At 41.3% G+C, this 11,653-nt stretch overlaps 3 protein-coding genes across 6 annotated transcripts; 1 reads left to right on the top strand and 2 right to left on the bottom strand.

Moving 5' to 3' along the window:
- Positions 1-87: 87 nt before the first annotated feature.
- ppp1r3da (protein phosphatase 1, regulatory subunit 3Da) lies at positions 88-2,618 on the bottom strand. 3 transcript variants are annotated; one of them, XM_075476487.1, is made up of 3 exons: positions 2,464-2,617; positions 2,229-2,370; positions 88-1,898 (listed from the first exon to the last, which is right to left on the bottom strand). In XM_075476487.1, the coding sequence occupies exon 3, from the start codon at positions 1,873-1,875 to the stop codon at positions 958-960; it is 918 nt and encodes a 305-aa protein (XP_075332602.1). In that variant the 5' UTR covers positions 1,876-1,898; positions 2,229-2,370; positions 2,464-2,617; the 3' UTR covers positions 88-957. The 3 variants fall into 3 exon arrangements, with proteins under 3 accessions (XP_075332602.1, XP_075332603.1, XP_075332601.1); XM_075476488.1 differs by lacking the exon at positions 2,229-2,370 and having other exon boundaries at positions 88-1,903; positions 2,464-2,618; XM_075476486.1 differs by lacking the exon at positions 2,464-2,617 and having other exon boundaries at positions 2,229-2,451.
- An 84-nt stretch (positions 2,619-2,702) lies between these two features.
- Positions 2,703-6,399, top strand: fam217ba (family with sequence similarity 217 member Ba). 2 transcript variants are annotated; one of them, XM_075476482.1, is made up of 4 exons: positions 2,703-3,213; positions 3,310-3,409; positions 3,495-3,559; positions 3,666-6,399. In XM_075476482.1, exons 1-4 carry the CDS (start codon positions 3,107-3,109, stop codon positions 5,095-5,097), a joined length of 1,704 nt encoding a protein of 567 aa, XP_075332597.1. In that variant the 5' UTR covers positions 2,703-3,106; the 3' UTR covers positions 5,098-6,399. The 2 variants fall into 2 exon arrangements, with proteins under 2 accessions (XP_075332597.1, XP_075332598.1); XM_075476483.1 differs by having other exon boundaries at positions 3,123-3,213; positions 3,635-6,399.
- ttll9 (tubulin tyrosine ligase-like family, member 9) lies at positions 6,344-11,106 on the bottom strand. The gene is made up of 14 exons (XM_075476485.1): positions 11,010-11,106; positions 9,984-10,024; positions 9,810-9,902; positions 9,560-9,671; positions 9,281-9,466; positions 9,114-9,182; positions 8,913-9,003; positions 8,787-8,827; positions 8,601-8,688; positions 8,332-8,390; positions 7,993-8,189; positions 7,471-7,584; positions 7,074-7,198; positions 6,344-6,870 (listed from the first exon to the last, which is right to left on the bottom strand). The coding sequence occupies exons 1-14, from the start codon at positions 11,022-11,024 to the stop codon at positions 6,800-6,802; spliced, it is 1,302 nt and encodes a 433-aa protein (XP_075332600.1). The 5' UTR covers positions 11,025-11,106; the 3' UTR covers positions 6,344-6,799.
- Between the last annotated feature and the right edge of the window lie 547 nt (positions 11,107-11,653).

Genomic DNA, 11,653 nt, shown 5'->3' on the forward strand with positions numbered 1-11,653 from the left:
AACATGGTTGTGTGGTATTTGATTATGGAGACAAATTTTAATAGCTGTTAGCTATAAATGTATACAACGTAAATTACAGAAAGGGTATTTTAGTGTCTGAATATGTCAGGCAACAAATTAACAAATCCCACTTTAAAACGTGTCACCCTTTGGCACCACCTCTAACAATCACATCTGATACGAAACGCTCTCACACACGTCTTAAATAGCTGTAAATCAAAACTGGGTCACTGAATTTTATGTAACAAAACATTTTGACTTAAAAAGTCATTTTTACAGAAAGGCTTATGTAAGAAGACAAAAAGAAAAACCCCAGGCAGTTAACAATAGCAATGTTGTACTTCAACTTTTAATGAGACTATAAATTATTTTACAACAAAATGTTGCAACATAATTTATTGCTACACAAAATAAGCATTTATCTCTACTTAGTGAAAAGATTCAGCATCACACAAATTCTTATCTGTTACATACTGTGGAGACCTGGTTTGACAATGCTTGAATCAAGAATTCATTCTCAATAAAGAAATAAAATTGCCCGGACGAAAACATTCCTGCATTCCATGAAATTACCATCTCTGCCAGTTATCCAACTGGAAGCCAACAGTGGATTAAAGTGCATTCCTTTCATACAATAATTACATAATCATTTGTGGGTGTCCCATCTAAAAGATGTCCCTGCAGTGAAGTGCATTTTCTTTTTGAATAGCAGAGAAAATCTTACATTTGAGTGCAATTTTTAAAACCACAAGTGCACTAGTGTTTGTTCATTTCACTCTGGGCAAGCCAGTCCAGACTTAACCCTCAACTCGATTAGAAAATATTATCTTATTCTCTTAACATCACGAAAATGTTATGTTGCCCTGCAGTTAGGTCTTGCTATCAGCAGTAACAAAGTGCTCAAAACAGATCTCTTCTACCTTTAGATCTCTAAACCTTTACTCTTCTACCTTCATTCTAAATGAAGTGCACCATGCTATCCTCACATTCTTTAGGCACAGTGAGTTTGTAGTTTTGGCACACTAACTTATAATTCTCTCCCTCATTGTTGTCCCAGTATTCAGTCCCACAAACTTTGTACTGAATGGCAAACTGTAACAGTGCTCCTGGCTTCAGAAACGGCGGGACTGGCAAATGGAAACGAAATGTATCACAAGTAATTTGGCTCCCTCCTTCTTCTAAGGTCATGATGGACACCCAAGAGGCTTTTGTCTCGGAGCAGCCCTTCCACTCTGTAAATGAATAACGAGCTATAACTTCTTTCTCAAAGTCTAAATTGAGGACTTGAGCGATTCCAATAATCCCTAGTTCAAAACACAAGACTCTCTCCAGACACACTTTCTGCACATGGAGGCGATGCAGGAATCCTGGCTGATCTCCGGGTTGTTGTGCAAAAACTGGCTTCAGATACGGCAAGGAAATCTCCAGGTGCTTTCCACCTGCCATCTCAGCACCAAGCAACAACCTAAAGGTGACATGATGTGGCACAAACGGATCCTCTCCTGACTTAAAAACCCTGACGTCTTCCAGATCCAGTCCCAAAGAGTCAACGAACCGCACACCAACATTTCTGCATTTCTTCTGTTTCTTCTCTGTGGCAGAAGGCAGGGAGCGAGATCGTCGTCGGATGATGGGTTTAGGTGGGGGTTCACAGGAGAGAAACTGGTGGAACTCTTGTTGCTTTGGCTGAGCAACTCTGGGGCTCGGTGGCCGTATTGGGACAGGCTTCTTTAATGCAGTAGGTTTGTCAGCTCGAAGCATTTTAGTTACATTAATAGTCATGCGTGGCCCCGAGACACTGTCGTGGCTTAATACTGGCTGCTCTGATTTTGAGGGGAGAATCTTCTCATGTCCAATAAACCACCCTTTATCCATGTTCTGCAACAATAGGGACTGTGCTCACCTGTATCAAAACAGAAAGAAAAAAAAAAACATTTTGAAGCATAATAAGTTCGTATATCATATTTATCCCCTAAACTTTACTCTAATCACAATCCTACCCACTCAGTTGTCACAGTAATCCTTTGTTTAAAACCAAAGAAACGCATTATATTGCTTTACAACTTTGACGAGCTGTTATAAAATTGAAAGAAAGTGGGCGTGTACTCTGGGACTACGTGCCTGATCGCACAGTTTAGGCACAATCACTGACCAAACATCTGCAGCAGTATTAAAAATACTCTAATATGAAAATAATATTGCTGAATAACATTAAGCGTTGACGTCACCTCACCATGTAAAGATCTGGAGCATTCGTTGCTTGCAGGCTGCAGGACGTAGCCGAAACTTAATTCTCCATTTAAAGTAATATTCATCAGAGCTGCGCGTTTCCGTGCGTCAGGAAATCCTCGCCACTGTTTTTAATCATGTCTACTGATTGTAAGTGAGAAGAGCATGCATGTTACTGCCGTGAAATCGATGGAAACCAGCCTACATGCGCGCAGTTAACAGGAAACTACATACCATGCCAGAACTTCCCTGACGTCGCATGGGTGATTGAGTAATTTATGGTTACCAGTTACATTTATGTCCAGTATGTTTTCACTCCTTTACTCAGTCACAGAGATATTCGTTACTCCGCTCGTGTCTCAAATATGTCTGCGTAATAAGTAGTCTCTCAAAAACACGCTTGCACTTTATCTGAACGTTTACTGGCGAGCTCGTACTACAAGTCCCGTGATGCACTGCTGGCGCTCGCTTCGACACAGGCAGCGAGCCAGTCAGCCGCAGGTAAACAAACCTATCCGACTGTGGGAAGACGAGCCAAACAAAGCGTCTGCGCTGTTTGACCGTGTTGCATTGGTAATGGCGAAAAGGATGACAGTCGGGTAAGACGCGCGTCTGGTGTCACCAGTTCATTTAAATATAATTACAGAATCTCGGTTGAATAACGAGGCAGCTCCACGATAAATAGGACGTGTTCAACCTGCAGCGGAGGGGAGGCTGATAACTGCGCACGATGCACTGCAGCTCTTTGGAGAAAATGGGTGTTTTGGTCCATATTCTCAGACTAGAGTGTCTGATCCGAGATGTCGGTTGGCTTCTTTAGCTACCGTGTGTTTTAAGACCCGTGCTGAACTCGAAACAACGTCCTCTATGGTGCAACATGGGGCCCATCATGCAGGAACGCACTGCATCCACGACACTGAAACGCGTCGTTTCCAAGGAGAAGATACGGGTCAAGAATACTGAAAATAGCGGCCAAGTAGCAAGGTAGGCCTATTTTTTACAGTGATACTATTGAGACGAATTGCCATGTTTTTCCACTGGCATTACAAAGCCTTACAAACCTCTCCTATGTGTCCACAGTTCTAAGAAAGGTAATAAGATGAAGAAAGCAGTGGGTCAAATGAAGAATGGCCTTCCAGGACCAGGTCAGGATAAGGAAACAACGACAGCATTTCACAGGGTAGGATTTTGTAAGATGTCATGTGGCTATATACTAAACAGGAGTAATGAAGGAATTATTAGTTGACATAATTCTTGTTTTACAGGGTGCACAATCTAAAGGTGGCAGGCTCAAGCCCAGCACTTCCCGGAATACAAGCAAAGTCTCCAGGTAAGAGATGAGAAGGGTTCACATTATTTCTGAACACTTTACTTAAGCTACAGTAACTCCTTAAATCCTCAGCAGCTTTCCCCGAAACTCCTCTGTCTCTTTACAGTCCCGATGAAGAGGGAGATTTGAGACCTCAACTCCGAAAACTCTCATCGACACACAGGAAAGAGGAAAAACGAGAAAATCAGCGGATGTCACAGTGCGGCAGTGAGTTCCCCCCAAACAGTCAGGGTATGGGGAAAAGTCGGCGAGCTCTTTCCCTGCCCCTGTCTCCAATATCAGGGCTACGAAACTCCCCAGCTCAGCCCCTATCACACTCCCCGGCCCCCACCCCTGAGGCACTACAACATCACTACAATCACAAGGATGACGATACCGACAGTGCCAGTGATCTGTCCGAATCTGAGAGGCTGCCTGTTCTGCCTTCACCCTGCACCCCCTGCACGCCTCCTCACCTTAACCTTCGGGCAGAGATTATCAACACTAGCGACTTTCCCCCAGACTTTCCAGGACCCCATGGGACAGCAGGTGATGAAGATGAGAGCGAAAAACCCAGCTACAGTTACCCGGACTTTCTGCCTCCTCCTTTCAACAGCTGGAGTCTGAGGCAGCTGGCAGTGTTTCTTCACACGGAGGGTCGCGGTGCCCCCCGGCCCAAGCCTGTGGGGTCCTTAGAGAAGTACCTGGAGAGGCTGCTGCAGCTGGAGTGGCTTCAGATCCAAACAGTACAAGCAGAGAGCAGCCGTCCACCTGGGAGCCGTCCGAGGCCGCAGGGCTTCCCGTCTGCCACTGCTGCTCACCCAGCAAGGCCTCACACAGCCCCGCCATCCCGACTCAACTCCCCCAAAGGGCTGCGACACAGCCAGCGAGCCTTCCCCTTTACGCCTGTAAACAATCCTCCATCACCTGCCTCAGCCCAGCTGTCCCGCTTTCCAGTTTGTCCACACTGTCACATTCGCTATCCATTGTGTAATGGAAGCTGCTCTGCCAATGCCTACCAGCGCCACTCACGGCTCAGCCCACTGCTGGAGCGCAGAGGGGCAGCGGGGGCAGCAGCGAAGAGGAGCAGCAGCGAGACCCGAGCGCCCTCCACAGAAGGTCGGAGCCCAGGAGGACAAGGCGGAGGTGGAGGAGGAGGAGCTCAGACCCCCGTTAGCCCCTCAGCTGGGAGGAGTCATCTGAAGCACATGCAGGCCGTAGGCAATGTTCGTAAGCAACCTCAAGAATCTGGCACTAACCAAAACAGCAGAGGTCAGATGAGGAAAAGCCGTGTCAGGGCTAATTCTGAGACGGATGTTAAAAAGGAGCCGGGTGGAGTTAAAGCAGCAGCTGCAGAGAAACGCAGTTTTGCTGCAAGTAAGAGAGATATAACCACCTCTAAGCGAGAGGAAAAGAACTGGCAGAGGTCAGAAGCAGGAGGTCAGGCTTCTAAAACTGCCATGAAAAGAGCTGCTAAAGACCCAGCATCTCTCTCTAAAGCGCCGCTAAATAGTAAGCAGAATGGCAAAACAAAAAACGTGCACTTTGTAGTAAAGTAACCCTTACGCAGCCGTAGTCTAGTGCTTTACTTAGTGGTAACTTGGTGAAGGAGCTCAAACTCATGCTTGCTTTCTGTGTAATCTGTGTAATACTAACATGTTCTAACTGTTGTATAGAAGTCCAAACGAGTCAGTGGTGTACAGCCCTCAAACAGCTGAAAACTATCAGCAAGTGAGCAGTAAGATTGCAAAGAGAATAAAACACAATGCATTTAATTCCAATAGTACAGCTTTGTTTAGACAGAAGGCTCAGTATGAACCTGGACACTGCTAGGAATATAAACATCTTTATGTCAACTGAATTCTACTGCACCTGCACAGTTTCTCTGTATTCTACTAATATTGAAATATAGATAGAATAAGCATCTACTGTACCGCTTGACAGCTTTGAGAATAAGTAATCTATAGTAGTGTTTAACCATGGTCATTGCATTTCAGTCATCAAAAATTTAGCAACTTTTGATGTTGGAATATATTTACTTTCATTTTCAGTCTTACTTTGCTTGATGTTGATTTTTCTTCTTTTGTGCCTCATGTTTTAAAAGGTATGCTACGTTCAGGCATCTTTAGCTGAAAGGGTGGCACGTGAAGTCGTGGGTTGTTTCAGACAAATTGTGCGATGGTTTTGCAGTTTTAGTTCCAAGGGCTTTTCATCTTTGAACAGCTTGAATTGTAGTCTATGATAATATGCTGTATTATGCATAGAGCTGAGCTCTCCCTGTCTTTGAAGACGGTGTAATGTTTGCTACGAATGTAAATGCATATTTTTCGAGATTTTATATACCATAGTTATATTTATGAGAAGTGTTGTGGTCCACTTGTATTTATCATTGTCATCATTATGTTTACATTGTCACGCACAATAAGAGAAGAATATTTAGTGAAAGAGCTGAATGTAACTTTGTCTCCTTTGCTGTCATTCCAATGATTCAATGGAATTTGAACACATCATAGCTGATAGGCTGTAACATGGTGATGCTCTATAAGTCACCGCCACATTCCACTGCATACTTGACATCTGTATAACACGGTTTACATTAGAGTGCTTTATCTGTTTCTTGTGATTTAACGTGTGTACCTGATTCATGAGAAGACTGCATTAATGTGATGTATTCTGACTGCACCCTCTTTACTTACTATTCATGTAAAGTATCAAAGCCATAAGTAAGGAGCCAGATCAGGTGATATTATTGTAGATGTGTACACAACATTGACATGCACGCTGAAAGATTGTGGTATGTATTTTCTCAGTATTGAATGCAGATATTTGTAAGGCATAGAAATAAATGTTTTACACACAAAGGAGAACGGTCGTATGGTCATTCTTCGGGAAAAAAATAACAAGAAAGTATGATCATATTACAACTGGCATCGTTACTGACACCAAAATCCATGCAAATATTTAAATCATAACCACATACATACGTTTGTCTTCCTTACTAAATTCATGAACTACATTTTTATCCTTGTGTACTCGTCTTCGTCTCTGAGCTTCACAGAACGCATGGTCTTTATTAAACACATTGAAATATTCACTTTGGAGCCGAGGTTGGAATAAAATGAGATAATCGGAAAACTAAATTTGTATGAAGAAACGCAAAAGTGTGGATTCGAGTTCAATGGAGAGTGTCTGCTCCCACCGTGATGATAAAAGTGCGTCACACCAACTGCTGAAGAAGTGAGTTAGAAACTCTAGATGCGATTACATCTTCTTCTGGAATAGGAATGGTTTCAGAAGTTGGCGAAGCTGCTTCTCTCTGTCATTCACACACCCTGCACCAAAGAATAGGAGTATCATTCCAGCAGTTAGAAATAATGGAATGATTCAGACTGTTTCATACAACCAATGATCAAATACCACGATCTTAAAAGCATCCATGTTTTTGTCAGACTGCCTGGAATTTTTTTTTTTTAATCCTAGAAATGGAGATTCTTGTTGCCTCATTAAGTTTGCATTAACTGCACCGCTTGGTTACCTAAGTTAGTGTTGGCTGTGAAACATGAACTGCCAAATGTTTGTAGGTTGACATCCTCTCTGTAGACAGGCCCATCATTCCACATGAGATCATAGCCTCCCACTCTTTTCTCCTTGCCAGTCAGTCTAATGAGAAAAAAACAGGATGCTTATCTCTTGGACAGCATTCATCAGGGATCTGTTAACATGGCACAACAGTATATGCTTTTTTACATCCACAGTGGGTTGTTTCAAACTTTTAAATATGCTATATGAGCAAGCTGAAAAGTAATAAGAAAAATAAATCTTGTTAAATATCTGTATGTGTATATCTACAATGGATTAAAAGACATAAAACACTATCATCTTGTTCCCTCGTGACATAGAGACAAATGCATGGTAAGAATGAGCTATTTTACCTTCCCTCCATATCAACAACATTCAAAGTGTCCTCCAGCAGTTTGCACTTCATCTCGTAATCCTCTTGACTACTGGGTGTCTGTGATGGAGAGGCATTCACCTCAATTAGCCACCTGTGAAGAGATTGAGTTAGACAATGTCAAACAAACCTTTACTTGGCCTTTCAAGTCTGGGCAAGTGGAGCAGCAAAGAGTTCACTGAGAGTCGTAGGCATTTGTATTTCACAGAGCACATTCATTAACTTGTGTGTTATCATTTACAGTAATTTCACTGCTCATTTGCCAGTTTAGTAAAAATACTAAACATGTTCATGACCCATGCACAGTTATTTGTGTGACCTAGCAGAGTTACTGCTTTTGCTTTTAGGTGTCCACGAGGGCAACTCCAACATGTGCCATAATTCGCTGGTCTGCGTATCTCACACATATTTATGGTAGTGTATGCCTTAAAAGATCATGTTTCAAAGGAAAAATGTGTAGGTAAGGCGATGTTCCACAATGATAGCTTACACCGGAACTTACGGTTTCAGGTTCTGATCCAGTAGTATGTCGTAGCCATAGATCTCAAAACAGTGTTTGTCATTTATAATGACCTTCTGCACACTCTGTAGGCTTCGGATGAAGATGTTATCCATCTCTTTAAAGAGGGTTTCGACCACCTCTCTGCCATGCTTGGCAGTCAGGTATCTTCTGAGCTGTTGCAACTGCCATTTGCAGCCCTGTTAAGCGATAGATGTTACCAAAAAAAAAAAAAAGGAAGAAGAAACAGCAATGGAGACATGGTAAAAATGGCTAAAAGAGCGTACTAACACTAAAAACAAGCAGGATATTTTACTTCTGTTATGTTTTTGGAACACAAACCTTTTCAGGATCATAGTCAGGTGCTGTTTTCTGAACAGACACATTGGTGAGGTGCATGTCTGAAAAATGGCACTGAGGAGAATTTAGAAACCGTAATGAACAACAGCCTCAGAACTGCAGTCAACCTGAGCTATACCGGAGTTTTCTTGAGTATTTCATAAGCAAAAATGAACAAGATGACCTGTCAAGGCAATGCTTTAAACTATCATATGCGTGTATCGACATTCACATGTTGGTGACAAAATTCTGTGATGCTAAAAAAAGGATACACTTGTCATCGATGCTGCTGAGGGAAAATCGAGTGTTTGTAAAGCGGGCAAAGCCATCTCGATACAACCAGGCTTTCAAAGGAACATACTGAAATTCAAACACACGTGCGGATACACCGATTTTAAAATATAGCAACATTTATACATTGTTTATGTGGTTTTCAATTTACCAGTTTCAGCACATACCGATGTGACAAGGACATAAACTCTCAAATCAAATTTCCTGCCTGTGGGGAGAAAAAGGCACAATTTAGAAATTATGTTTCTAAAAGAGTATTTATAATCATTCATATTGTTAATTCAGATCATTACCATTGATTAGGTAAGGGTTCTCTACATAGCGTTGTGCCACATAGTTTTCCACATGTGCTGCATCCTTCTGTTCCTCTGTGCGGGAGCCATCCTGTGTGGAACAGCATCATCAATCTGATTCAAAAGGAGTGCGTGTAGAATGTCTGTTTTCAGGTTTCTCATTTACAACCAGTTCCTTGAAAAAAACTAAATACAAGTTACCTTCCTCCATTCGATAATGTCTTTCAGTTTCCTGAACAGGAAAATGCCTTTGCCTTGAGATTTTGCTACCTGAAAAAGAACACTTTTAGTTTCTGTGGTCATCCAAAAACAGTGTAAAAACTTCCTTGTATTGCACTGTGCGACATCTGCAGTTTACTTTCGCTCACCGGTTTCATGATCCAGGTGCTGCCAGGGCTTCTATTGAACTCCTCCACGAAGAGATGATACTCGCTGGGTAGTGCAAAGGTGCAGGGGAAAAAATCACATTTAGACGCCTCCATGCGGCCAGTATCCCTTTCAAGATTTTTCTGGTACCGTTTGAGGTTTTTCACCATGAGATTTTTGCGTGTCAGCTGTGATGTAGAAAACACAGGATATGGCCATATATCTATTACTGCTAAATCTTCGGTTTGTAGTCATAGCATGCCAGACTGATGCCGTCTCACCTCATAATGGTTGCGAAAGTGGTTTATTCTGACATGTTCCCCCATGTATGTATGGTCAAAATTCTCCCTGAGCCAACCCACATCACACCAGTAGAAGTCCCACTCTGCATCACTGCAAATAGGAGAAAGGGTGTTGCACAGGCCATAAAATAAACAAAGAAGCCAACGTAGCCAACATCCACACAAGCCAACATCCATACACTATACTCTACTTACTGCAAACATTTTTCCACAATATCCACCAACTCACTCTTTTACTTCTACCCAGTTTGGCCTTTGGCGCAGGACATCTTGTATAGTATTCAGCAGGCCACATCTGTAACGCACACAACTTCTTCCCTCCCTGAAGAGACACAGTAATTCAGTTAATGTTGCCAGTACCTGTGAAGCACAGGTAAATCACAACCAACTTAGAAATACCCACCGTGCCTCACTTTTGTCACACAAGCCTTTGTATCCAGACATCTGTAAAGGTAGAGGAAGCAAATCAAGTCTTAACACTATTTAGTTGTTAATTATAACTAAGCATGTTTAATCAAGTACTGTGAATAAGTAGAAGCCTGAGGTTCTAGTAACCTGCTTTACTTTAGTCTTTTTATAAAAAAAAATTCCTTGCTACATTTTCACATTTCACATTTTATTGCATTACATTTATCTGAAAAACCTTAGACACCCATTACTTTACACATAGTGATTTTTGCACGTAAAACTAGCAAAATATGATATATTTTGATCAATCAAATTGCTGAACAGTTCATACCAGCAGAACTGAAACAAATGGTCGATCAGTATACTGACAGAAACTGTGACAGCAGTTCTGACTACTTTCAGAGGTTTTTACAAAACAAAATAGTTAATCGTGTCATCGAGAAAGGTAATCAGCAGATAAATCAGTAGAAATGATGAATAACTGAAGCTGGATACAACACAGTCCATAATGAGCTCCTCCTACACAAATAGTGACAGAAAAAACAAAGTGCAATAAAAATTGACTTTTGATTTTAGTGTTTCGTATACATTTTTTTTACATACATACGTCTTTAACATTTAATGTAAAAGTAATAAAAACAAAATATACATTTAAATATATATGTGTGTGTATACCTGTTAAACATACTTTAACTACACTTCAGCTAACAACTCCACCGGCCAACTAACTGCTAGCTAAGGTTGCCTGTGGTTATTGAACCTTAATAAATAGCCCTTGTTTTATACATTTCATGAATGACACAGAACCCTAACCCTGCTAACTAGCCAATTATTTCCAAACACGTCTGAGTTTATTGCAACTACGAACAGTGGTTCTTTTTTTTATTTTTTGCTTAATTGACTCATGACATTAAGTGCTAATATAGAAGAGCTTCGCTAACGCGCACAAAGTTTTTTATATTTGCCTTCTGTGAAAGGAAAGCCTACATGACTGCAAAATGCACTCCAGCTTTTCGTTTACCTTGTACTTTGACATGGGTGCGCTCACCGAGAAATAGAGGGGACTATACCAAGGACATTGAAAGAAACACGTAAATGGCTACGGCTTCCTCGCTTGGGAAATCGTCTTCAATGTTTTGTAGAAGAGTTTCATAACGGCTGTTGTCATGGTAACCCTTAAATGACTGAAATGAAGATTGTCCTAGTGACCTTTCCGTAGCATTCAGAATCCGTGCTGACATTTATAACGCGTTTTTACATGTCTTCATAGTGTTTTTGAAAGGTTTTTGATCCCTATGATCATTTATTGATGGCTTCATTTCATGGTGCTGTGTTGAGCAACATACTAAAAAAAAAAAAAAAAAACCCACAATGAAACCCCAGAAATCTACCAATAAAGAAAACTTAATATATTTTTAGTGCATCTAATACATGAAATACACTCTCTATAAATCATATCATGGAAATACGAGTGTGTCATCATAGGAATGTAAAGCAAGAAAGTATCTTCCTTTACATTTCTGAGTATTGTCAACCCTTATCGCCACATGGTGGCACCAAAACCTCACTTAATATAGCAAAATGGGGCTCATTCTAATTTTCCTTCTGGTCTTAGAAAAGTTGTGTAGATTTTGTAGAACTCCAAGATGATTTTTAACCTCCGAC

The sequence above is a fragment of the Odontesthes bonariensis genome, chromosome 10 (assembly GCF_027942865.1).
Source record: "Odontesthes bonariensis isolate fOdoBon6 chromosome 10, fOdoBon6.hap1, whole genome shotgun sequence".
NCBI lineage: Eukaryota > Metazoa > Chordata > Actinopteri > Atheriniformes > Atherinopsidae > Odontesthes > Odontesthes bonariensis.

Excerpts from the sequence above, each read along its gene's own strand:
- ttll9 (XM_075476485.1), bottom strand. Across the intron at positions 8,828-8,912 it reads GAACCCTTACCTAATCAATG|GCAGGAAATTTGATTTGAGA; the intron begins GTAATGATCTGA and ends TTCTCCCCACAG. Across the intron at positions 7,199-7,470 it reads GTTGTTGATATGGAGGGAAG|ACTGACTGGCAAGGAGAAAA; the intron begins GTAAAATAGCTC and ends TTTTCTCATTAG.
- fam217ba (XM_075476482.1), top strand. The coding sequence starts at position 3,107 with ATGGGGCCCATCATGCAGGAACGCACTGCATCCACGACACTGAAACGC. Across the intron at positions 3,214-3,309 it reads AATAGCGGCCAAGTAGCAAG|TTCTAAGAAAGGTAATAAGA; the intron begins GTAGGCCTATTT and ends ATGTGTCCACAG. Across the intron at positions 3,410-3,494 it reads CAACGACAGCATTTCACAGG|GGTGCACAATCTAAAGGTGG; the intron begins GTAGGATTTTGT and ends CTTGTTTTACAG.
- ppp1r3da (XM_075476488.1), bottom strand. The coding sequence starts at position 1,875 with ATGGATAAAGGGTGGTTTATTGGACATGAGAAGATTCTCCCCTCAAAA.